This window comes from Macrotis lagotis, chromosome 2 (genome assembly GCF_037893015.1).
Source record: "Macrotis lagotis isolate mMagLag1 chromosome 2, bilby.v1.9.chrom.fasta, whole genome shotgun sequence".
Lineage (NCBI taxonomy): Eukaryota > Metazoa > Chordata > Mammalia > Peramelemorphia > Peramelidae > Macrotis > Macrotis lagotis.
In genome coordinates, this window is record NC_133659.1 from 279,412,838 (window position 1) to 279,438,294 (window position 25,457).

The 25,457-nt window shown below is 36.7% G+C and overlaps 1 protein-coding gene across 2 annotated transcripts in view; it reads right to left on the reverse strand.

Moving 5' to 3' along the window:
* Nucleotides 1–4,490: 4,490 nt before the first annotated feature.
* Nucleotides 4,491–25,457, reverse strand: part of SRGAP1 (SLIT-ROBO Rho GTPase activating protein 1) — a 325,104-nt gene continuing 304,137 nt past the window's right edge. For both annotated transcript variants that reach the window (XM_074226225.1, XM_074226224.1), the window contains exons 19-22: nt 17,507–17,687; nt 14,722–14,856; nt 14,075–14,420; nt 4,491–11,173 (exon numbers count right to left, since the gene is read on the reverse strand). In XM_074226225.1, coding sequence (XP_074082326.1) covers nt 10,796–11,173; nt 14,075–14,420; nt 14,722–14,856; nt 17,507–17,687 — 1,040 coding nt within the window. In that variant the 3' untranslated portion in view covers nt 4,491–10,795. The remainder of the gene's footprint in view (nt 11,174–14,074; nt 14,421–14,721; nt 14,857–17,506; nt 17,688–25,457) is intronic.

Below are 25,457 nucleotides of genomic sequence, written 5' to 3' on the forward strand. Positions count from 1 at the left end.
ATACAGAAATCCCTTTTTCATAATTGGAATAAAAGGGCATATCTCAGGAAATGGTAGGATTCCTTCAACTAGAGACTTTCTGGTAGATCTATCCATCAATCAATCACAAATGACCACTTGTGGTGATACTTTAGAAGGATGTTCAAGAATGGGTTGTGCCAGATGGCTTCTTGAAGCCCTTCCTGCTCTGGAAGTGGCATTTCATTTCTACTCAGATGGAACAACTTCCTTCATAGTGTCTAGTAATAATGGTGTTGATGTTAAGATAGAGATAGGTGTGGAATATACTATTTAATCAGATCCCTTGAACAAGTTTGCTTCCTTAATGATCTCATTTATTAAATGAGGGTTGTGGGGGTTAGATGAACTCTGAGATCTGTGATAAGGCTGTACAAGTTTTGCAGCTATGATCTACAACAATGCAAATAGAAACCATAATAAGGTTCTTTGTAGGCCACATATTGACCTAGTTTTAAAATGTGGTATTATGTTTTATTGTGTTTTAAAATTAATTTTGTTAAATATTTCCCCTATACTTTTTGCTTTTTTTGCAAGGCCACAGTGACTGAGGCCAGATACGAACTTGGGTACTCCTGATTCAAGGGCCGATGCTCTAAGCACTGCGGCATCTCGCTTCCCCTTCCCAATTAAATTTTTATTTGGTGTGAGGAGTATTGAGGGCATCATGTTGTAAGATATGTTTGATCCCTCTAATCTAATCCTAAAGTAAGGAGTGATCTCTACATTGGTGACTTAGCTTTTCTGTTTCAACACAGTATATTTATTCTTTTTTGTTTTTTTTTTTGTTTGTTTGTTTTTGTTTTTTTTCAAGGCAAATGGGGTTAAGTGACTTGCCCAAGGCCACACGGCTAGGTAATTATTAAGTGTCTGAGACCAGATTTGAACCCAGGTACTCCTGACTCCAGAGCCAGTGCTTTATCCACTGCGCCACCTAGCTGCCCCAGTATATTTATTCTTAATCAGTTATAATAGGGATAGGATAAGAGTCTATAGATTGATACATATTATATTTGGAAGATCAATTTAAGGAATCAGTGGGGCCATTTGTTGTGTATTTAGAAGACCATATTTTATTGTTTAGGGTTAAAGGCTTAACTTCTATGATTTCCATTTCTACTAAGTTATCTTAGGTATCTCACTATGACTTGTTCAACTTTCACAATCTTGAACACTGAAATTCCCACTTGCACTCAAAACTTCCATTTTTTTAACTTTTCCTATGTCTTTTCTTATGAACTTGTCTTTTTTCTTCATAATATCAACCTTTTCCTATTATACCATTGTACCAGTCCTGTTTTATTTTGTTTTTTCATCTTTCATAGCCTTGATTTTTAGATCAATGTTGCCAACCATATACAGAAGGATCTTGGTTTATGAGTAAGCTAGTTTACATATACTTTGTTGGACAAGGAAAAATTATTTGCAAAATTTGTCTTGCAGGACAAACAAAAATTCGCAGTACAAACATCATATTTGGATCTCAATGGTTCGAAAAGGGATGATGCTCAACTAGGTCAATGGTTTTTTTTGTTTTTTTGTTTTTTGCTTTCATATGTCAAAGGAATCTCAAGTTGGTATACCACCTAATCGGCCTCATTCAGCATTGACTCTTCATTAAGGCAGCATTATTCATTCTTAACAGTACCATTACAAGTGTGTTCATGTGTTTGCTTACATACTGTAGTAAAAAATATACAGTAGTGACTGTGATCCACAACAAAATTTGTAACAATGGCCCAAATGAAAAGATTGAAAAGGAATATGCAAAGGAGATCTTTACATTGGAAATGAAAAAAAAGAAATCATTGAGAATCCTGAATGTGGTATGCATGTGATCAACTTTTACAGTTTTATGATTGATCTGCATCATTTTGAAGAAGGATGAAATAAAGGCAGTAAATACAGCAAATGGGGTCATGAGAATATCAAAATGTTTTAGAAGATGTTGAAAACTTGCTTCTCGCTTGGATCAATAAGAAGCAGTTAGTAGGTGACATTATAACCGAGAGCATAGCCAGGAGCTGAAGACAGACAAACTGATGGATCTTCATGAGGAGCAATGGGGAGAAAAGTTATAGAGGATATCTCATCTGAGGTTGAAAGGTCAGAGAAATCCCTCATGTCAAGTGAGATTAGGGAGGTTTGTCAGATGTGGGGGGAAAAGTGAAAAATTTTGTGAAAAAAAAATCATCCAAATAAGGCTGTAGCAATGACAGTCACAAATATTTTTTCTTAACAATAATGCAATGTCACATTTCTGTGACAATCTGAAAAAAGTCAAAAACAAGTGTCATTAGATAGATTCCTAGTCAGAAGCAAACAGAAAGGAAAAAGATCAGTGAATTAAAAACAAAAATAAGTGAAGGAATTGATGTTAGTTTTACTTTTAGTGAAAGTAGCACAAGAGAATCTCCACTGAAATATCCAATATTCTTATGAAAGGAGATTCTCCTTCTAAACAATAATCCTTCCTCCTCTCTCTCTTCTCCCTCATGCCAGCCATGACTCTTTGCAAGGGTAAAATGCAGGTCAATTTGTTTTATTTTCAGTTTATACTGTGTACTAATTAATGCCATTGTATTTCAGGTGCATTAAGGACAAAAAACTTACTTAAAATTATAAATAATTAATTTTAAATGAATACTTTTGGGAGTGTGATACCAATCAACTAACTTTATATTATTTCCTATGGAAAAACTTGCTTTGCAATACAAACAAATCACATGATAAACAGAATCTCATAATGAATTAAATTCATAAACCAAGGTTCTACCATACTGTTCTCCATTCTTCAATTCTTGGTTTCTTGACCTTCCTCTGTTCCTACTTTGCAAATCCCAAACTTGGTTAACCACCTTCTCTATTAATCATCTTCCCCCTTTACTTCTGAACAGTGGGATATTGCTAAAGGAAGTCACCAAATAATGCTGAGGCTATTACAAATTTATGAAAGTCATGCTCAGTAGAGGAGTCCGGGAAAGAGCCTATCATCTATGACTACTATGACAAAAACAGTTCACAACCTTGTAAAAAGGTTGATGGGTCCATCTGTATGTATGAGGTACAGCATATGGCCACATATGTTGGCTCTAAAAAATGTTTTTTTTTCTGAGATTTCTTTCATTGAAGATCAAACAGGAAGGGACTCTTGACCAACTTTGAGAAACACATTAGCAGCTGACAGATAAGAATACAACCACCCAACACTGAGATTGAACTATTGTTTCCAGTTGAATTGCCATTTCATTGCAAACCCACTGGTGTTGATGGTGGAATGGAGAGAGAATAACCTTAGGAATCTAAGAAGTTCTAGATTCAAGACCTGCCTCTGACCCTGAGCAAAGTACTTAATATCTTGGTGCCCCCAAGTTACTCCCTGAAAATCTAAATTGCTAGGTAAGGATTCATCTGCAGATCAGTGAAATTACTCCTTTGGTTAAAAAATATATTATTTTTCACATTTTTTTATTGAAGCCTTTGCCATTTGGAGGAAGAGCTTTCCTAGATGCCGTGATAGAGGTTTTGAGTTTTTGAGGGTAGGAAAAAAATAAATTCAGCATGTGGTAAATTAAAAATATAGCCAATGCTTTCTTTGGATTATATACTAATTTATTAAAAATGAAGCAAGCTATGCCTCATATATGGAGATGAACCCATTATCCTTTCTACAAGAGATGTGAACTGTTTTTCTCACAGAAGTGATAGCTGATAGGCTCTACTGATCATGACTTTTATAAATTTGTGGTGGACTCAGCATTCAAAATGAAATAGAAAGTGGAGTATGTTAAATAATCTTTCCTGGGTGGATGGGTGATGGGATCAGGTTTATGGTAAGGAGAATGCTTATGCAGAAGAGTCTATCTAGGTCTCACTAATTCAAACTTTTAAACTCTAACACCATCCTTCATTTACTAAAAATTATAGGGGAATTACCAATGTGAATTTGTGTATAGAATTTCCAGATTGGAAGCTCCCCATATAGATGAAATCAGTTTTGATGAATCCCTGAATTTGAGTTGGAAGGAATCCTAGTGATCTAATTGATCAAGAAACATTTATGAAGTGTTTACTATGACTTAGGCACAGTGCTAAGTGGTTGGGCACTGACCTATATCTAATCTGCCTCTCTTCCCCATCTCTGGAATTGGCACTTATACCATCATGACAAGTGGTTATTCAGTTTAGAAGGGGAACCCACCAACCCTTGAAGCAGTCCATTTCTGCTTTTGGATCATTCTAATTGCTAGGAAGTTTTCTCTGACATTGACCTAACTTTGTCACTTTGCACCTTCTTACCTTTTGAGAATGAAATAAGTAGTTTGCATTGGACTGTATTTTATAAAGCCCCGGGAAAAGACATATAATTAACACCCAGCATTTTTTAAAGCTTATGTTTTCACATCATTTAATCTAATCGCCCTCCCCCAAATAGCACAAGAATCCTATCAAATTGGAACCAGACAATAGGAGACAGAACTATCTTTTTTTATTATAAAGATACACTATGAGGAACAAATCTGAATGTGTACTGAAGCCTGTAATGGTCCATGCTGAAATGTACAGTATCATACATAAAAGTGCATTGTCACAACAGATTAACAGAACATCTCTTCTTCCAGAACTGTAAAATCATCACCCTTTCTTTTCATCTCAAAGGATGGAAGGAATGTAATGGAAATGGGCAGCACAAGAGCACAGGGGAACACAATGGCCATACCGCCATTTTGGAGTCAACACTGAGGGAATGCAATAGGAATGAGTAAGTGGTAAGAGGGGGGACTAGGAAGAAGACAAGACAATACTAGTTACTTAGGAACACAAGGAGTGAAGCAGCAGGTGGGAGGAAGGGAAGGAATTGGCAATGGGGCAAGTAGAAAAGAAATGAGGGGCAGAGGGAGGTCAGGGGAGGGGGAAGATGGGAATGCAACAGTACAGAGCAAGGCCAAAGCTCCTCTAAAAAGTTTAAAGGCACTTTCACATGTACATACTACAGATGTACACTGACACAATTAGGTAGGTAACAGTCACAAACACGGAGCCACCAGGACTGCCATTGATCAGACTGATAGCGAAGGACAATACTGATTTAATTAGGTGTGCAAGAGTTACCTTTACTTAAGTACATCTGTAGTTGTCTCAAGTCTTTCCTGTTACATATCCACTTACTCTACTTTAAATAGCTATAGTAACCATCAAACTACACATTGAACTTGTGTGGATGCTCTAAGGGGATTGGGGGCACCCACAAAATGCATGATTCCTAATATTTTCTTTTACTAACAGTTTCTAATATAAGCATTATGGAATGCAGTACAATTATTTAGACATACAAAATCCCCTATGTAATTTAAAGATACAGGATCCATCTCAATTATACCACATAGGCTATTTTTTTTTCTTTTTCAAGAAAGAATACTAGGCTAGAACTGTATGTAAATGAAAGCTTAAATTCCAGTTTGTTCCACTGATCTTTACTAAAATTGTGACTACTATGAAAATAATTCTTGGTCCTGGACAGGAAGTCCCAATGGCACCCAGACACTGGATCTGACCTCAGAATGCTGCTAGAGGTCAGGGTTATCAGCTCCGGGATGCATGATTAAAATAAGCTGAATAGATTGTGGCCCTGCTTACAGAGTGGTAGCCTTCCCCTCAACTCTGATATCCCAGTCCCAAAGCAAATCCTTATATGCAATCCTTTCAAGGCCACTCCTACAAAAGACAGCTTGCAGAAATCAAGGACAAAGGAATACCACCACAAGACTCAATATCATCCCAAATCTGAAGACTTGCATACTCTTGGTCATATTGTGGTGATGATGCTTGGGATTCTGGAGTCCCTGCTGACCAATAGATGCTTATTCAGGTAGTAAATCCCAGAGCGGATAGGTTATTCACAGATCCTGAAGAGACTCATTTTTATGACCTCTCATGCTAAGGAAACTCTAAGTGTGGTTATTATTATTTTTTTAGGTCTTTGCAAGGCAAATGGGGTTAAGTGGCTTGCCCAAGGCCACACAGCTAGGTAATTATTAAGTGTCTGAGGCTGGATTTGAACTCAGGTACACCTGACTCCAGGGCTGGTGCTCTATCCACTGTGCCACCTAGCTGCCCCGAAACTCTAAGTATGAACCACTCATTTCTCCATTTCCCCAATTAACTTGGACAAAGAAAAATTCCACTGAGATGCTACTTTTGGGACGGGCAACTCAACTGAAATCACTTTTACTTGGAGAGATGCAATTCAGGTGAAAGATGTTTCCCAGCCAGATTCTACAGGGCACGTGGCAATGTTTATAGTGTGAGAACCCACTATAAATTGTCCTATGGATGAGGCAGGAGGCATGGAAAATACTTTCTTTAAAACTTAACTCATCTTGTTTAAATGTGCAAAACTGTTATTCATTGGATTTTACATGTCACCTTTCCTTTCTTCTCTTCCCCCAACCCTCAATCTAACAAAGGACCATTAACTATATTACATCAGTCTTAAATATCCCTTTCTCTCTACCACTTCCAATCCCTTCCACTTGCTTCATCTACTTCCCCTCCATTCCCCCCCCCAAAGTGAACCTGGTGGAGTGAATAATATTAAAGAATTCTATAAAAGTGGAAACTTCAATTCTAAGAATTGTGAGCAAGCAATTACATGACTGAAACCATGGATTCCAGTAAATGAAATGGCTCACCCTCCTCCCCTTCTCCAATGATGCTGTGAGGTTTATAAAATTGAAATCAGAAATGATCCTAGCATTCTCAATGTCACAGTCCAATTCTCTTGTCTTTCTTTGGGTTGCATTGTTTAAGGAGTGCCAAGTGGAATTACTCTTCAGTTGAAGTTTTCAGTGACCTGACTGCATTACTTTAGACTCCATAAAGAAACTCTCACCCACTGCTTCTGGGAGTCTTTGCATAGCCAACAAAGTTATGTCCTGTGTCAAAAGAGCATCAAAGATGAGTGTATTTTGGCCACTTTCTATAATGGTCACATGATTTCATATTTGGAATTGGTAGATTCTTGGAGTCAGATAAAATTAGCTTTGTACTTAGCTTTCTCTCTGAGTATTTTTTGTGCTATCACAATAATAATGAGTCTTTGGGAATTAATCCAGAGGCTGGGGAAAGGTGAGGCAAGGCCTCTGGGATGCTGGGAAGCCATGGTAATGTGCTCTTGGTTGCCCCTGTAAGCAGCCCCAGGAGTCTCACTTTGTGGAACAAAATATAATTCTTTCTTTAATCAAAAAGGAAAACATCATAAAAGTAGACCCTTGGGTGGATTACTGGGGAGCAGTTTAAAGAAATAGTGAAAGTTGCTAAAGTATGGCCTGTAAAACTAAAGATGGGGAATGAGATAATACAATTAAAAAAATACAGAGGAGGATAAAAGAGAATTAAACACCTCTGTTTCTTTGATGCCCTGTGTCAATATCTTCCTGTCTTTTCCCATCAAGAGAGAACATTTTAATTATAGTTCCCTAGTTCCTAATACATTTAAGTTATTCATTTTACTAAAGTACCTCCCATCTTGACTCCCACGACATACTAATAACAGGAAATGAGAACATGGTGTTAGGGAGATTGAAAACCAAGTTGGAAGGGAAAACTTGGGAAGATATTTACTGTATTAAGGGAAACTAGAATAGCAATCATAGACCTAGAACTGGAAGGGACTTTAGAAGTCTTGTAGTTATATATCTATAAATAGGAGAAACTATATTCACTGCCATCAGACAGGGTGACATCTCAGTATCTAGAACTACTGACTAACCTTCATTAAAACTGCTAGAGGAGTAAGGGGAGATAATAAAGGTCACAACCTCTTTGAGCATTGGTTATATCATCTGTAGAATGATTGAATGAGGTTATTACCACATCATTAGGGCTGCATTGTCTACACCTGGAAAAATACTAGGAGGCAAAAATCCATCTTAACTTCAATTTGTGAGAAAGTTCAGACTCGTAACTAGACATGTGTCATAATTTAATCTCATTCATTTAATCTCTGTGGCAGAATAATTAGTCTGGCAAATCAACACTGCAATCAATTCTGATTTTAGCAAATTCTCTGAGTCTTTCTTCAGTGATGAGACCTGAAAAATTACACCCTTTATTTTAGAAGCATGAGGTGGGTAGGCATACAACTAGTTGCATGGTTTAAAGAAACATTTATTAAGCACCTACTGTATACAGAGCCCTGTGCTAGAGGCACTAAAAGTATTTAGAATATGATCCCTTTCTTCATGGAGCTAGGCTAGTAAAATATGATAATAATTCCAGAGCAATTATTAATGGATTGGTATTAATTTGAAATAGAAGGCTGATCTATGGAGATTGTTTCTGGATCTTTAACTTATTTAATTAAAACAATATTTTTACCATGGCACAAAGCTCCTCAAACTGTTAAGATGGCTGACACTAAGTTGGGGATAGGATAGTGAGAAGTGACAAAAATCACAGGAAGTCAAGACTTTGAAATGGGCATTGATAATCAACCTCCTTATTTTATAGATAAAAAGAGTAAAATTAGTACCTTGGAAAAGTATAACCCAGATTCAAAGTAGTCTTACTTGTAAACTAAAGAAGCAATTGGGAATAGGGATGGGATGGAAAGGGAAAAGCTGTCTTTTAAGACCAATTCAGGGTAAATTATCTGGGAAAGAACAAAACCAAAATCTGTGCGAAGACAAGATAAACTTGGTTATGTCCAAATATGGGAGAAAAAAAAAGATGTGGATGTTCTTAGTGGGTAACAAGCTAATATGTGAGGAAGCACTGTAGTGGAAAAAATAAGCTTGTACCCAGATACAGAGATAGGGTCAAAAGCTAGAAGGGATCTCTGAAGGGGTCCAGCAAGATATTCTTGAAATAAACTAACAGATATTCAAGATAGTCCATCTCTCATGGTAATTAAAGTCACTGAAAGACCTTCAAAATTTGTGAAGAATGAAGGAGATTGTGTAGAAGGTCAAGACCTCTGGAAGCCTAAATTTCTTCAGTTGTAAAATCAGCATGGAACCCAGTTGAACACAAGGATATAACTTAGGCATGAGGCAGCATGATATTTTGGAAAGAACACTGGATTTGAAGTTAGAAGACCTGGGTTTGAATCATTTTTTTTAATGATCCCCCCCCCCAACATTGCTACCTATCTAGGTGATGTGAGGAAAGTCACTTAAAAGTCTTTAAGCCTTAGTTTCTTTATCTGTGAAATGGGGAGGTTGGACTCCATGGTATTTAAGATCCCTGCTGTCTATATCTCCCATAGCAGAGCATTGAAAATCTAGAAAATGATGGCTCTTGCCTAAGAATAGTTCAGATCTTTGAGTGCTAAGTCAGTTCTATGAGGTGAGATGAAGAACCTGCAGAGAATTTAGGAAAAAATTCACAAAAAGATGATTAAAGGTAAGGGAAGCTGGGTGGTGTAGTCAATAGAGCACTGCCCCTGGATTCAGGAGGACCTGAGTACAAATCTGGACAAGTGACCCTGGACAAGTCACTTAGCCCTTATTGATGCCAAAAAATGATTAAAGTTTTGAAAAAACAAATCTTTGGGGAAACTGTAAAGACACAAGGATTTCTTAATTCAAGGCGGGGAGGGGGGGATCTGAAGGGGCCATAGGGTTTAAAGAGTTCATTCTCCATTCATTAAAGTCAGCACAAAGATTTGGGTTATATGTGGAAAGAAATTTAATTATTTAAAAAGTGATTAGTGAGAATGGTGCTAGGATGAATATCCGGAGGTCTTTAATAATGGGATTTTCATATATATATATATATAGTATGTATAGTGCCAGGGGAGGGGGGATAAATTAGATTTCCCTATAAGGCCCTAAGATTCTATTCCTACTCATGAAAGGAATAATATTGATAGCTTTTAAAAACTAGCCTTTTTTCTTCTTCCCCTAGTTAAACTCAGGTAATAACTGTATCCCATGGATAATGATCTTTAGACCTATAACATCCTAGATTTAGTGTTGGGTAGGACTTTAGAGGTCATCTGTTCTAGTTCCATTTTGCAGATGAAGAAGCTGTGAGGCCCAGAGTTGTTATGTAACTTGGCCAAGGTCACAGAGGAAATAAGTAGCAGAACTATGCTTTAGATCAAGCCCTCAAAAGCTGATTTAATGCTCTTTCCATTGCAATATGCTTCCTAAACTTTGGATGAGCTATTCTTAAGAGAGAGAGGGAATAAATTTTCCAATAGTAGCACCCAAGCCTGGGCTAATTCAGGGGGACTACCTGCATCAGGGACAAACCTAATTATTGAGTGCGTATGTTCTTTGTTTGAGATCAGACATGATCATTGATTAGTCTCTAACTACTTATATTCATCAGATTTTTAGCATCATCCTGCCTTCAGGAGCAAGGTACTTAATTTTCCATCCCTTTAGCTTAGGAAGTTGTTTCTTAACATCAGTTATGCTAAATCTGGGACATACTTTACCATAGGGGAAGCTTTGCTCCAATCTCTTTTCTTAACAAGTGGTGCAGCATTGAATTTTCAAGTAAATCTAATGTGTTTCTATTAAAACATGTAGAAATGTCCAGCTTTTTTAAAAAGGGGGAAAAAATACAAAATACAAATGCCTGTGTTAATATAGCAAGTCTCAGACATTACATTCAAAAAGACAGAAAAGCCAGTATCTCCAGTTATTAGCACAAAACTCATGAAGACAAGAAACCTTGACTCCCCCCTCCCCCCCCAAATCCATTCCTTTTTTCCAACCACTTTTTTTTCTACCTTCTGGGTCATCTGTGGTTTTGCTTGTTTTTATTACATGGTGCATGATTTGTCTGTTGGACCCTGGGAAGGAGGTGTGGGTCCTATGGTTGGATTTGTTTTTGGAAGAACGATGGGTTTTGGCCTAAGAGCTGGGGGCTTCAGTTGCACCCCCATCCTGGGGGCTACCATGGGCTTGAAAGTACTCATTGTATCACTGGAAGAGCTCGTGCTACGTCGAATCTGAGGCTCAGTACTCCTGAGCATCACATTATGAAGAGGACTGAGGGATTCAGTGGATGAGGCAGGAGTAGGGGAGTTTTTCATTTGTTCCAAGGTATCCAGCACCACATCTGGGGCATGCTTTGCAGAACTCTGCCTTTCCAGCTCTCGGAGTTCATTCAAAGCAGTGTTCATCGTCTCCTCGATATCCTGAAACCAGTGAGAAAGAAGAAAAAATGGAGCCCTTGAGAATGAATGGAGGAAAAACCCAATTTTTAAAACTGCAGGCTCTACTTGAGAAGTCATCCATATATTCATACACATTATGTTCAGTTGTAAATATATTCCACTTTAAATCCCAAGCCCGGTGCTTGGTGACATAATTTCTTTAACATAGTATTTTAAATGAATCCATGGCTTTATGAGTGTAGCATGATGTAGTAGACCATATTCTATTCCCATGGAACCAGTATAAAAGGCATCTATCCTCATCATGTCCCGGTCTGCTCTCTATTCTTGCAACAGTGGAAGAATTTTCCACACCAGAAACTCACCATATTGATTAATAGCACCAGTCTCCACTACCCAACAAAGTAATTTCAGATAATGAAAAAAGGTGAAAAATAGCAACCTTTTCATTTGTCTAGAGAGTCTAGGAACATTCAGTCATCTAGCAGAATCTTGACTAATATTCATGAGTCTAAAATCTGATGGCGCATTGCCAACACACACATCTGAACTCTGACATCATTTGTCTAAAGTCAGCTTTCTTCTGGTCTGAGTCTTGCATGTTGACTAATTTATGGGGAAGCCAGAGTATAAACACAGTGATCACATCTCTAGAAATAAAGCATTGTGCTTGGGGAATTGAGCACAGCTGAATACAATCAAGACAGTGACTAAATCATAGCTACATTCAATAGTTATTCTATGTAGCCACCATAGCTTCTAGAAGAGAACCTCTTTTTTTTTTTTGAAGAGATTGAGTTGAGTAGTTTTGAGTGAAGACCTCTGTATTTTCATTTGCATCTACATCAAGATGTTCACTAATCTGTGCTGCAAAGTAAGTGTAAGTCTTTGGAGAGAGGGACTGCTGTGTGCTAGGCAGAGCTGGAAATCGTTATATGGACCCTGAGATGGTGACATCACTTTCCAGGAGATGACTTTCATATGCTATTCCTATTTTCCTTGAAATATGTAGTTCTGTTATTTTTGTAAAATGCATCTGTTCAGGGCAGCTAGGTGGTACAATGGATAGAGTACCGGACCTGGAGTCAGGAGGACCTGAGTTCAAATCCAGCCTCAGATACTTTAATAATTACCTAGCTGTGTGACCTTGGGCAAGTCACTTAATCCCATTGCCTTGCAAAAAACAAACACACCACCAAACAAAATACATTTGCTCAAGGCAAGATGCAAGGAAAATCTGAATTCAGACCCAAAAGTTTACTGTTCTCTCTTCATTCCCTGCCTCCTTGCAGCCTCAAATCAGGTTTTTGTGCTTAAGAGAAATAGCAATTTCATGGGTTTATCAAAAACATTAAATATCAGCTATATTCAACTATTATTGATTTTAATCTTAAGGTATGCCTTGAAGGGCTCTGTAAATATGTCTGGGTTATTTAAAATCAGTTTAAACTTTTCAGTATTGTTCTACAGTATAATTCACTTTCCAAGATTCTCTGGGTCCTGCACAGAAACTAAAACGACAGCAACAAGAAAATAGCTTAAGAGTCAAGTACATTGGTGTGAGATTCCTTGAGTTTTTTTTTTAATTGAAAATAATCTAACTTTAGTGCTCCACCATTTTTCATTCTTTCATTTCCCCTTCATGTCCTATCATTTCTCTTTACTCAGTTCTCATGTTTGTGATAAATGACAGATCTTTAGGATGATCATAACAATAAGCCTATAAACCATGCTTAGCATCACCTGGATAATCTTTCCTTGAACTGATTACAAATATTTTTCCTAATGATCTATGTCAGTGGTTCTTACCTGCAGGCAAAAGAACCCAGGCAATTACAGAGCTTTCGTAAGGGTGTCTGTGAAACCATCTGCTCACTGGATCATTGTCTTCTTGATCTGTCTTATTTAGTATTTTATCTTGACTTAATAAGCAATGTGGGAAGTATACACATACACATATAAATTTATAAAATTACTTTTCTCTTTTTAAAATAGTACTTTTTTCTAATTTTATAGGAAGATACTTTTTAACACCTTTTTTAAATAAAATTTTGAATTCCAAATTTTCTCCCTTCCTCTTTCCTCCCTCTTCCCTAAGATGCTAAGGAGCTTGATATAGGTTATATATCTGCAATCCCATTAAACTTATTTCCATATTTATCATGTTGTGAAAGAAGAAACAGTTTGAAAGAAAAAATTAACATGATTACTTTTCAAGCTATGTAGGTGCTATTATGATGAACAGTATTCAAATTTACTTAAAACCATTCCTGAATTGATGTGGTTTCTTGTCATTATGTATTTTCTCAAACAATGGAGACTAATAATATACATTATCACATGGGAGTAAGCAATTTTTTTATGTTACAAAAGAGTATTCATGTTTACCTGTCTGTGTCATGGGTAAAGGACAAAAAACAAAAGACAGGCTAAAGAATTTATTAGGGTTGAGTTTACACTTGGATGACTCTTGGTATTTTTCTTTTTAAAAAATATTATGTTATTTCCTCTCAATTTTGTGTTAGAACAATTTTTTAATATTTTAAAAAAATGTTTTAAGTTCCTAATTCTATCCTTCCCTCCCTTTCCCTGAGATGGTAAGCAATCAAATGTAGGTTATAAATTGTTCTACCTTCATCACAGTCACTTATTTCTGTAAGCAAGTGAAAATATGTTTGAATTTCCCATTTCATACATTTTTATGATCTTCAGTCTGTGTCTTCTTCACCATCTCTTATGCTATGCTGGGTACATACTAAATCATTCATTGATTCCCTGGCTTTTTACTAGGACTTAGAGAAGGTAATGGAAGCCTCTTCTTTATATTCAAAGAAGTCTTTTTTTTTTAAACTTTCTACACCTGTTAGGATAATTCTGTAAATAGAAAACAAAACAGAAGAAATGCAAACCACAGTATCCTACCTGAGCGATTGTCTCTGGGTCCAGAGGTTTGTGGTCATTGAAGCCTGTATACTGGCCTGATGATGTTGATCTCCGAATAGGAGGGCTGTCGATCTTCTTCAGAGAGTCATGCCTACTAATATTTGTCAGACTTCCATGACCAGGCCTACGTCTTCTCTCAGGGCTATCATTGTTGAGACTACGGTTCTGCAACAGGGCTCGAGGGCTGCAGTGACTGGACAGGCTTGGGGACCCGAGGTCAACTGAGGAGTTGGAAAGTGAATGTGGTGGGTGGATAGGGCAGTGGCCATCACTGGTCCTGCCAGGACGCCTTGAAGGAAGGGGTGGTTCAGCCCTTTTTCTTTGTCTAAAAAAAATGTAGAGAACAATGAAAAACTGGACATGCTGGGTAACATGCAATCAAAACCATTCTGATTCCTTGGTGTGGTACAGCGGAAGGAAGGTTGGATATCGTTAAGCGGACTTGGGATCCAGCTCTGCCATTTACTGACTTGTATGATTTTAGGTAAGTCAACCTCTCCCTGGACCTCAGTTCCAATCTAATGAGGATTAGATGACCTCTAAGATCCCTTCTGGCTCTGAATCCTTCAATTCTATGTCCTGTGGGTGGTTGATATAAAAGGGCTCGATTACCAGGTCAAGCCTACCTGGCTAAATAAACATCAGGATGACGGTCAGTTGGGGAGTTCATATCCTTGGATGAAGACTTATCTTCAGTTACAGGCCCACTGCTGGCTTCACTGTCTGCTTTTTGGCTCAGTGTATCAGAAAAGGTATCATCCCTGCCAATAAAGAGCAAAAACATGAAACTTGTTGCCTGAAAGGTCTGGACATGAGGACTTAGGATGAAAGGAAAGGTATAAGACTTTAATTTATAACTGAATACTTCAATTTTCAGCCCATAGAGATGTAACTCACACTAAATGAAGTCTATTTTTATATGCATGAATGAAAAAGCTTTTATTAAACTCTTTCTGGGTGTGCTAAGCATTGTGCTAAGCTCTGTGGATATAAATAGAAAAGATAGTCTGCTCTCAAGGACTTCAAATCCTAATCAGAGAGACAATATGTATGGAAGGTTTCAGCTGCCAGCTAGAGAAAGAAGATCCATGGAGCCTAGTACACGGTGTAGCAGAGAAGCAAACAATTATGTGTCTTTTTAAATGTCTTTTATAAAAATCATGTTTCTTATATGTTGAATACTGGACAGCCGAAAAGAGTTCAGTGGCAAGAACTTCTTCTTTGGATCTTTACTAGCCGTGGTTCCTTAGGAATCAGTACCTGCAGAAGCATCATTGTGTTTTAGCTCCACAAAGAGGACTGGTTATCTGGGGAATGATGCCATGCCTAGAATTCTTCTTCTTTTTTTATTATATAATATTAACATTTTTTAAATTGTTTTTAGAATTTTATAAATTTTCCCCAATCTTGCTTCCCTCCCCCCACCCCCCCACAGAAGGCAGTCTGATAGTCTTTACATTGTTTCCATGCTATAGATTGATCAAAATTGAATGTGTTGAAAGAGAAATCATATCATTAAGGAAAAAATAAAATATAAAAGATAGCAAAATTACATCATAAGATACCTTTTTTAATAAAATTAAAGATAATTGTCTTTGATCTTGGTTTAAACTCTACAATTCTTTCTTTGGATACAGATGGTATTCTCCATTGCAGATACCCTAAAATAGTTCCTGATTGTTGCACTGATGAAATGAGCAAATTCATCAAGATTGATCATCAACCCTATGTTGCTGTTAGGGTGTACAATGTTCTTCTGGTTCTGCTCATCTTGCTCAGCAACAGTTCATGCACATTTTTCCAGGCTTCTCTGAATTCCCATCCCTCCTGGTTTCTAATAGAACAATAATGTACCAAGATTTCTTCCTTGAGTGATGACTGGCTCAGAGATCTGGGGTTGTTGGGGGTGGGGTGGGGTAGAGGTCTGCTATTCCCAAATTTCTTAGAGTTCTGTTGTCTCCTTTATGGTCTGAATGTGGTTTTTCTAAGCTGTATCTTTGTCAACAAAAATGTTATAAAGGAGAAGGCAGTGACATGGGCATTGGAATGAATGTTGAAGTCAGGAGATACATGAGTTTTGAACTTGCCTCTGATATTTATAACAGATTTGTGACTATGAGCAAATCACTTGAGTCTGTTTCCTCCTCTGTAAAGTGGGAAAAATAATACCTGTAGAACCTACTTTTTAGAGTCATTGGGAGGATCAAATGAAATAATACATATATATGTATAGTATATAGAGAAGTAATACATAGAGTGTAAAGCTTTGAATATGAATCTTTAAATAGTAAAATTAAATTTTATTTAATGCTAAATAAATTTAATTACTAATTAGTAGATTAAATACTAATAATCAGCTCTATGTACATTATTCTGGATGGACAGGTGTTTATATTTGGTTTCTCCCATTAGAAAGCTGCTTGAAGGCTGAGGCTATCCTTTTTCTTTTACATTGGACCCTTGTTGCTTAGTAAGATGCCTGACTATGGTAAGTACTAAATCATTGCAGACTTGATTTGACAAAATGTTAGATTTTGATATTATTGACACGTAGTAGACACTAAATAAATGCTTATTGACTGATGATTAGGAAATAGATGTGAGTATTTTTTTTTAAGAGTATAGCCTTTTGGTTTGTGATGGAAAATATCCACATCCAGAGAACTTTGGAATCTGAATGCAGACTGAAGCTTACTATTTTCAATTTGTTTTATATTTTTATAGATTTTTTTCCCTCTCTCATGTTTTTTTTCCTTTTTGCTCTGATTCTTCTTTCACACCAGATTTAATATGGAGATATGCTTAACAGAGTTGTACAAGTATAACCTATATGTCAAGGGGAGGGGGGAGAGAAGAGAGGGCGGGAGAAAAATGTAGAACTCAAAACCTTACCAAAATGATTGTTGAAAGTTATCTTTACATGTAGTTAGAAAATAAAACTACTTAAAAAAACAGCATAGGTCTCTCCACTGGCTTCTTCCACTTAACTCTGTGCAGTAGACCCAATATCCCTGCTTTTGGAGTGATTTGAGGTTGTCTCATCTATTAAGAGATTCTCATCATGTATGTTCTTGGGAATATGAAACTTCAACAATTTCCCCATAATCCTCAATCTACTCACCAAATTCAGAGGATTCATGGAGTACAAAGAAGGGGGCATTGAGTGAAAGTTGTCAGGGAAGAGAAGAGAGTAGTCCTTATATTGTCAACCCAGGGACAAGGGGTAGGAAGTACTAATGAACTCTAGCAGTCTCTTCAGAACTCTTTCATGAGATCCTTGAGGGAATCTCAAGAGGGTGGGTAGGATCTCAATTCTACTTGAGAAGGAATGTCCTAATGCTCCTCAATATATTACCTAGTGTTCAGATATGGGACCTTTAGGAGTTACTGGTAAAACTGGCTAATACTTACATATCTTGTACCACAATGTACTGATGAGGTACTAGGCCATCAATTCCATTGTGCCTTCCTTCCCACCAGTCCTCAGATGCTCGGTGGTATAAAAGCAGAGAGGCTCCCTTCTTGAAGGACAGTTCTCGAGCAGACCTCCCAACATAGTCAAACTTGGCTATCGCCTCAATGGGTTCACATTCTGTAAGGAAGCCATATTAAAAAAAAGGAGTAAGAGATAGTGGGCTAAGGAAGCTATTAGAAAATGTCTGAAAGGTATCTTTAAGTATCCACATACTCCTTTAATTCTCTACTCCATAAATGACAGAAGCATTTTTGGGTACCATATTAGAAATTTGGCTTTGGAAGCTCAGATCATTCAGAAGAAACACCTGGAATAAGTTTTCATTTTTATATGAACAAAGAGTTTATTGATCAAGAGTCAGGAAAAAGAAAATCTGTTAACCTAGTTATGATTGTTTTTTGGTGTACAATGCAATCTTCTTACTGAAAGCAAAACTTAATAGCCTGTCAGGTAGGCTTAATAGTTATATGTGCAAAGCATACTTAATCTTTCTCTAATTCAGTTTCCTCATTTATAAAATGAGGGGATTGGATCAGATACTCTCAAAGGTCTCTTCTAGTTCTAAATCTCTGATCTAAAAATTTGAACACATGGACAAGTACACACACACACACACACATGTTCTTTTGGTGAAGACTTTTGGTCATGAATCATGGAATGCAATAATCTCTGAAGAATCTTCCATTCAATGACACTGGTCTCCTGGATGTTCCATGAACAAGACACTCTTATCTTGAAGCTCTGAGCATTGTCTCTAGCTGTTTGACATGCTTGGAAATTTCTCCCTCCTCAATTCATTCCAACTACTTACCTTCTTGGTTTCCTTTAAGTCTCAACTAAAGACCTTCTTTCAATAGGAAGGCTTCCCCAGACCCTTTCATTCGAATGCCAATGTCTTCTTCTGGTTAGGTATTGTCTAGTTATGTTATTTAGAGTTTATTTGTTTGCATATTGTCTTCCCCATCAGATTGTAAGTTTCTTGATTGTAAGCAGGGACTGTCTTTTCTCTCTTTTGATTCCCCCCACCCCAGGAATTACTACAGTGCCTCATTCATAATAATGGAAATAAAAATGTTTATTGGTTGACTGCAGAGGACCCAAAATCAATGGAAAAAATACGGTAGTGGTAAAGCACCTCTATATATAAAGGATTTTTGGGGGGGATGGGGTTCATTAGTTTAGAGAACATCCTGATGAGGAAACTATCTACAAATGCAGATTAGAAATCTATCTTTAACTTAAAACCCAAGTGGGGATACTAACAGATTTTTAATTATTTATAGTCACAGTGTTAGTAAGGGTCAGATTCAGATCTTGAACCCAGGTTTTTCTGACTCCAGCATAAGAGACATTTAGGGAAGGTACAATCAGAAGAGGGCATTGTCTGGATAGAAAGTACAAGTGAGAAATAGCAAGGCACTAGATTGTACCAACAAATTTTTTTTAAGGCAATTGGATTAAATGACTTGTCCAGGGTCACATAGCTAGTAAATGTTGGAAGCCAGATTTGAACATGGGTTGTCTTGAATCTAAGGTCAGCACCATTCACTGTTCCACCTAGGAAGCAATGATTGAGACAAGAAGTGATGAGGCCTTGAGCTATAATGAACATAGTATGGGTAGAGAGAAGACAGATTTGAGAGATGAGGAAATAAGATTTGACAACTAAAAAGATATGTGAGGTGATAGAAAGTTGAAGAAAGAAGAGTTGAAGACCATGCTAAGGTTGAGAACATGGGTGACTAGATGGTGGTGACCTTGTAAGAGATAGGGAAATTTGAAAGAGGAGTGAGTTTGATATTAAAGCAAGGAGGAAGAGTGTAGATGAGTTACATTTACTAAGTTCAAGATGCCCAGAAGATGTCTAGTTTAAAATTTGCAAAATAAGTAAGCAGAATTCACAGGAGACTAAGGGCTGGATGTGCAGTTGTGGGTATTATCTGCAGAGAGATTCTAACTAATCCCTGGGAACTAATCATATCACAGAGAGCCAAGTACAGATTCCCAGAGTACACCCATTGTTAGGGTATAGATGTAGATGGTGATGCATCCATGGAGGCTGAGAAGGAGCAGTCAAGAAGGAAGAAAATTATTGAGAGAGCAGTGTCAGGGATATTTAGGGTGGAGAGCAGCCAAAAAAAAGTCATTTATCAATAGTGTCAAATGATAGAGAGAGGTCAAGAAGAATGAGGACTGAAAAAAAGGTATTTGGATTTGGCGACTGGTGACTTTGGAGGGAGGGGTTTCACTTGAGTCCATCAAGGAAATCATAGATCCATTCAGGTATTAAAAACAATTTGTTAAAATAACTTTAGGAAATGGTATATAGTCTGCCTGTTCACATGTTGAGGTTTCAATGTTCAGCACATAGTATTTTAGCAAATAATAAACAGCAGTAATAACTTTGACTCATGGAGAGTAGATCTATTTGGATTCCTCTCCAATAATCACATTCAAAATGTGAATTTCAAATTATTTATTTGAAATTTAATTGTTTAGCCTTTTTTTCATTTAAATTCTATGATCAAAAAAGCCCTCAAGACTGAACTCATTTCTTCCATTCAAATGCACCTTTCACACTTAAGGAACTATTAGGATCATATTACAACTATTAAAAAATAAAACAAGGTGGCTCTTTATTGCCTGTTAGATAATATATAAATTAATCCTGGCTTACCAATATGGCTAAAACCTTTTTTTAAAATACACTTTTCATAAGCTATTCTTTATATACTCTTTCTTTTTACTCTAATTAACTTCTTTTGATTCTTTATTCTAGTTCTGCCATCTTCTGTCTTTAGATCATTGTTTATTCTGAATCCCATGTTTAGAATTCCCTGCCTCCATTTCTATCTCTATGTGAACTCAGGTGCTATCTCTTCATTAAAGTCCTCCTTGCCCGTGCCCATTTTTCCTGGTGAAAGTGATTTCTCCTCTACAATTTTCAGAGAACTTGGCTGGTATTGCTTCCCTTGAACTTACTTGCTCTCCTCTGAATTAATTATTTATGCATAGTACATTGTTGACTTTCCTTCCATTTGATGGTAAATTCTACATTTGCAGGCCTGTATCATCTATTTTTCTTTTTCTTTTTTTATGTTACCAATCTTGTTTTTGTTTTTTGTTTTTTGTTTTTTAGGTTTTTGCAAGGCAAATGGAGTTAAGTGGCTTGCCCAAGGCCACACAGCTAGGTAATTATTAAGTGTCTGAGGTTAGATTTGAACTTAGGTACTCCTGACTCCAGGCCCAGTGCTCTATCCACTGTGCCACCTAGCTGCCCCAGTTACCAATCTTTACTATAATTTCTTGCAGAATAATAAAAGTTGGTCAGTTGAATACACAAATGAGAGAAAGCTTAAATAACCACCACCCATGCTTAAAGAGGGAAAAGAATTAGGCTCACAAAAGAAGATTCAGAGTAATGACATAATAAGATTAGAAGTAATAGGTTCTAATTGTAGTGAAAACTTCTTAAGTCTTCCCATCTGTACAATGGGAATAATGGCAATTTCATGGAAGGAGGAATTTATTTATTAGTTAAATGCAAGAAGCTCATCTAAATTTTAGTTCTTTCCGATACCCAACACAGTGATGTCACACACTGGCAAATAGTTGATAAAATGTTTGTTCAATGAATTATTGAATGAAGTTTAATCTTTTTAAAGTATTTTGAAAATATAAAGTACAATACAGTTATCTAATATTATTACATAAGTGTCTATCTAAGAAACTGGCACAAATATTTTCTTGCTTAATTTGGGAGGCATGTTAGGCATCATTCTTTCTTCTCAGGTACTGGTCCCACAGATCCTAGGTGATTTAATGGTGTGTATGTGCATTTCTTGGCATAGTGGATATAATGTATAATGTTGGGTCTGGGGTCAGGAAGACTCATTTTTGTGAGTTCAAATGTGGCCTCTGACACTACCTGGACTGGAAATGACAAACCATTCCAATATCTTTGTCAAGATGGGTCATGAAGAGTCAGATATTACTGAAATCACCCAACACACACACACACACACACACACACACACACACACACACACATTCCTTAGTTTTGGGGATTAGGCTTAAATACATTAAGGCCCACTTTTGATCAAATTCTATATACCTCTTTGGATCAAATGAACTTTTCATTCTGGTTTGGTTTGTGATTGACCTGGGGATAGAGCTGCATCTATCACTATGTTTAGTGTTTGTTTATATTTTGTCACTCTTTTATTTATTTATTTTTAAATTTATTTTTCTTGCCTCATTGATTCAATCTTTCCAAATCTTGACCCTGACCTTGGCACCAGCATCTATTTGACCTAAAACAAAGTGAGAAAACTACATAATTTTATTTAGCACTCTGTCAATGTCTGCAAATAAATTGAACACTGTTGTAAAGATAGAGCTTGGGTAGGGAGAAATCAGAAATAAATAGATTTGATAATTAGTCATTTATTATCCAGACAAGAAAACATTCAGTCAATAAAAAAAAAATCACCAAGTCAGTAGAAAATACTGATTGTTAACCAGAACTGGTGTTGGATATGCAGGCAAAGCAACATTAAATCTAAGATTTTTCATTTCCGCAGCCTGCTTCTAAGGTTATAATGAAAGCATAATAAAACAATATTCTGAAATTTGCAGTGAGATATATCAAGGCTTTTGCTGAAATGCAATATCCTTCATGGTTGCTATAATATCAGGTTGACAAAGATTGACTAGTTAGGATTTCATTGCAATGTGTTGATAATATTTATCAAATGGAAAAAAGAACACAAGAACTCAAGAACACAAGGCAGTAGTTCATAATCTGTTAGATTACAAACCAAAGTTATAAAAAAGTATCCACATTAAATGAAACTTAACTCTATTCAGTTTCTTTACAAACTTTTACGGGCTAAAACTGATACTTAAGACTATTTATTTATTGCAAAACAATGGGTTAATGACTTGCCCAAGGTCATAAAGCTAGGTAATTATTAATTATCTGAGGTCACATTTGAACTGAAGTCCTCCTGACTCCAGGGCTGGTGCTCTATTCACTGTGTCACTTACCTACTCCCTGATACTTGGGCTTTAATAGCATATGCAAAATTTATTTTTTCTATCACTATTAACACTAATCCATGACTTTCTCATCCCTAGTTTCCCAAACTAAAAGCCTTGATTTGAAATGTAAGTTTGCACTAATCCCAAGCTCTGATCTTTTATAATTTTATCCCAAAACCCCAAACCCTACATACCTAAAAGTAAAAGGGCCAAGAAAAGTTCTTTGAGATTGGGCTCATTGCAAAACTCAATTTCATACTTAGGTTCCTTCAATTTATAGTTTCTTTTGCTTCTACGGAGGCAAGCAAACATTTAAATCAGAATCCAAGAGTGCAAAAAGGGGTGAGGATGGGGTTAGATTTTTTGCAGGGATGTTTCCAAGCAATTGATCAAAACCAAATTTGTTAAAACTGAGGGTCAATTCCAAATCTGCTAGAAGAATACACACACACACACACACACACACACACACACACACACACAAAGCATAACTTAACCCATCTTTCTCAGATTTCCTGAGAAATACTTTCATGCTTTCCTTGGAAGCAATTCTTGTTAATTAAAAAATAAAAGCAAAAAACCCAGCAACCAAAACTAGGTTTTAATATAGTTTCTGAAGACACTGAATAATTCCAGAAATCATTTTTAGGTCAGGAAACTTAAGTTAGGTTGATTAGCCATTGATAAATTCCAACCCATGTCTGAAGAAGTACATGAATGATCTTGGAAGGCTGATATGTTAGAAAAAAATAGAGTCATACCTCATCTTAAGGTCTATTTTAATTATATCTACAGATCTCAAATGTAGGAAGAAAAAAGTTCTCATTTCAAGGCCTATTAACTAAAGAATATTTCGTGGTGATGACTTAGGGAAGAATGATTAGGGTTTTAAAATTCCTCACTGATCAAATAATTTTAAAAAGACTTAAACTAATTGAGTCCTTTAGCTCCAGAATACAATTTTTAGGTCATGTGTCAAAAGCCTGGCAATTTTCAAAGAAACACAGGTATTTAGTCTAACGTTCTTGAGTTTCTGAGAACAAATCCATATTATGTATGAGCAAAAATATTTTATATTTTTTTTAACATCACCATTATGAACTTCCTAATGATTACTTAGGAACAAGTGCTAGAACATCAGTGTGGTATAGTAGATAGAACCCTGGAACCCTGGATTCAGGTGTCTCTGACTCATATTAGGTAGGAGATCTTGGAGAAGTCACAACTTCTTACTGTTCCACACAACTCTTTAAAATTTAAGCTTACAAATCATGCCTGGCAAGTAGTAGATAAATAGTTGTTTCTCCTTTTTTTAATGCATTTTTTTTGTTTTTTGTTTTCTTTTCAAGGCAATGGGGTTAAGTGACTTGCCAAAAGTCACACAGCTAGGTAATTATTAAGTGTCTGAATTCACATTTGAACTCAGGTCTTCCTAACTCCAGGGCCAATGGTCTATCCACTGCTCCACCTAGCTGCCCCCCTCTCCAATGACATCATAGGTGACGTCTTAACTTGCTCATAAATTGGGGTTAAGTGAGGCAGAGTTGCACAAAGGTATCAGCCCCATTCTCTCTTCCTGTATCACTGAAGTCTAGGGGAAAGACAAAGTCAAGATAATTGGCTATGACTCAGAATGCAGTAGATGACCTTGGCATCTTCAATATCTTCCTAGGCTCTAAATACTTGATAGTATCTACTTTAGCTGCCTTAGTGTCCATTAAAACAAACTGTTCTCATCTGCCCATTCTGTAGGGGGAAATCATCAGATGATTGGAGTAGCCATCCTTCTAATTCACTGATAGGTCTGAGGTCTACTGTTTAGCCTACCTGCAAAGACCGAATGGGTGTGGCCTCTGTGTAGGCTTCAGCTTCTTGGAGCCACAGGTGAGTTGGGTGACAAGGGGACAAATAATAAACTCTTACTGACTCATCTCCTCTGATAGTTTTCATACAAGAAATTCTCCTAACAGATGAAATCTTAGGATGAGACCCCAAAACCCTACATCAAAAAAACAAGAGTGAGAATGGAAGAATATCTTATGTTCTATCATTGCTATGAAATATAATTCAAGGACAAAAGATTAGTTGAGTTGTGTAGGATAAATTGTCAGATTAACCAAGGCTTAATTCTTATCTAGAAGTCTCAAAGCAAACCAGGCTCCCAGGGTGTGGAATGCTGCCTTTGACACATGACCTAAAGATTATGGACAATCTTTAGATTTCAAGATAGTTATTTATTTTTTTCTTTCTATCTCTTATTTATAGTCAATCTCATTATTTGATGATTTGTGAATTTGCCTACTGGCTAAAGTTTATTGGTAAACATGAAATAAAAAATGGAGAATCTGAGTCATCCATGTGGGCTAAAGTTGACCAAGGGTATATTCTGCTTTCTTATTTTTAGCTGTCATACTACAAACAATAGTGAAATAAGTTTCTTTTTCATGGTTAATTTAGTGACATCTCTTTGACTTTGTGTACTTTTTGTTAAACATTTTACTGTTTGGGTGGCTAGGTGGAGCAGTGGATAGAGCACTGGCCCTGAAGTCAGGAGTACCTGAGTTCAAATCTGGCCTCAGACACTTAATAATTACCTAACTTTTGTGGCCTTGGGCAAGCCACTTAACCCCATTGCCTTGCAAAAAAAAAAAAACACAACTAAAAAAAACATTTCACTGTTTAAAATGGGACCCTGATTATATAATATTGAGGTTCTGTCTAATGCTCCTAAATGCAAGAAGGCTATGATTTCCATTACAGAGAAAATATGGATATTAGACAAGCTTTGTTCAGGTTTGGGTTACAGTGCCAAGGGTCACACAGCCATGATTTCAATGTGCTGAA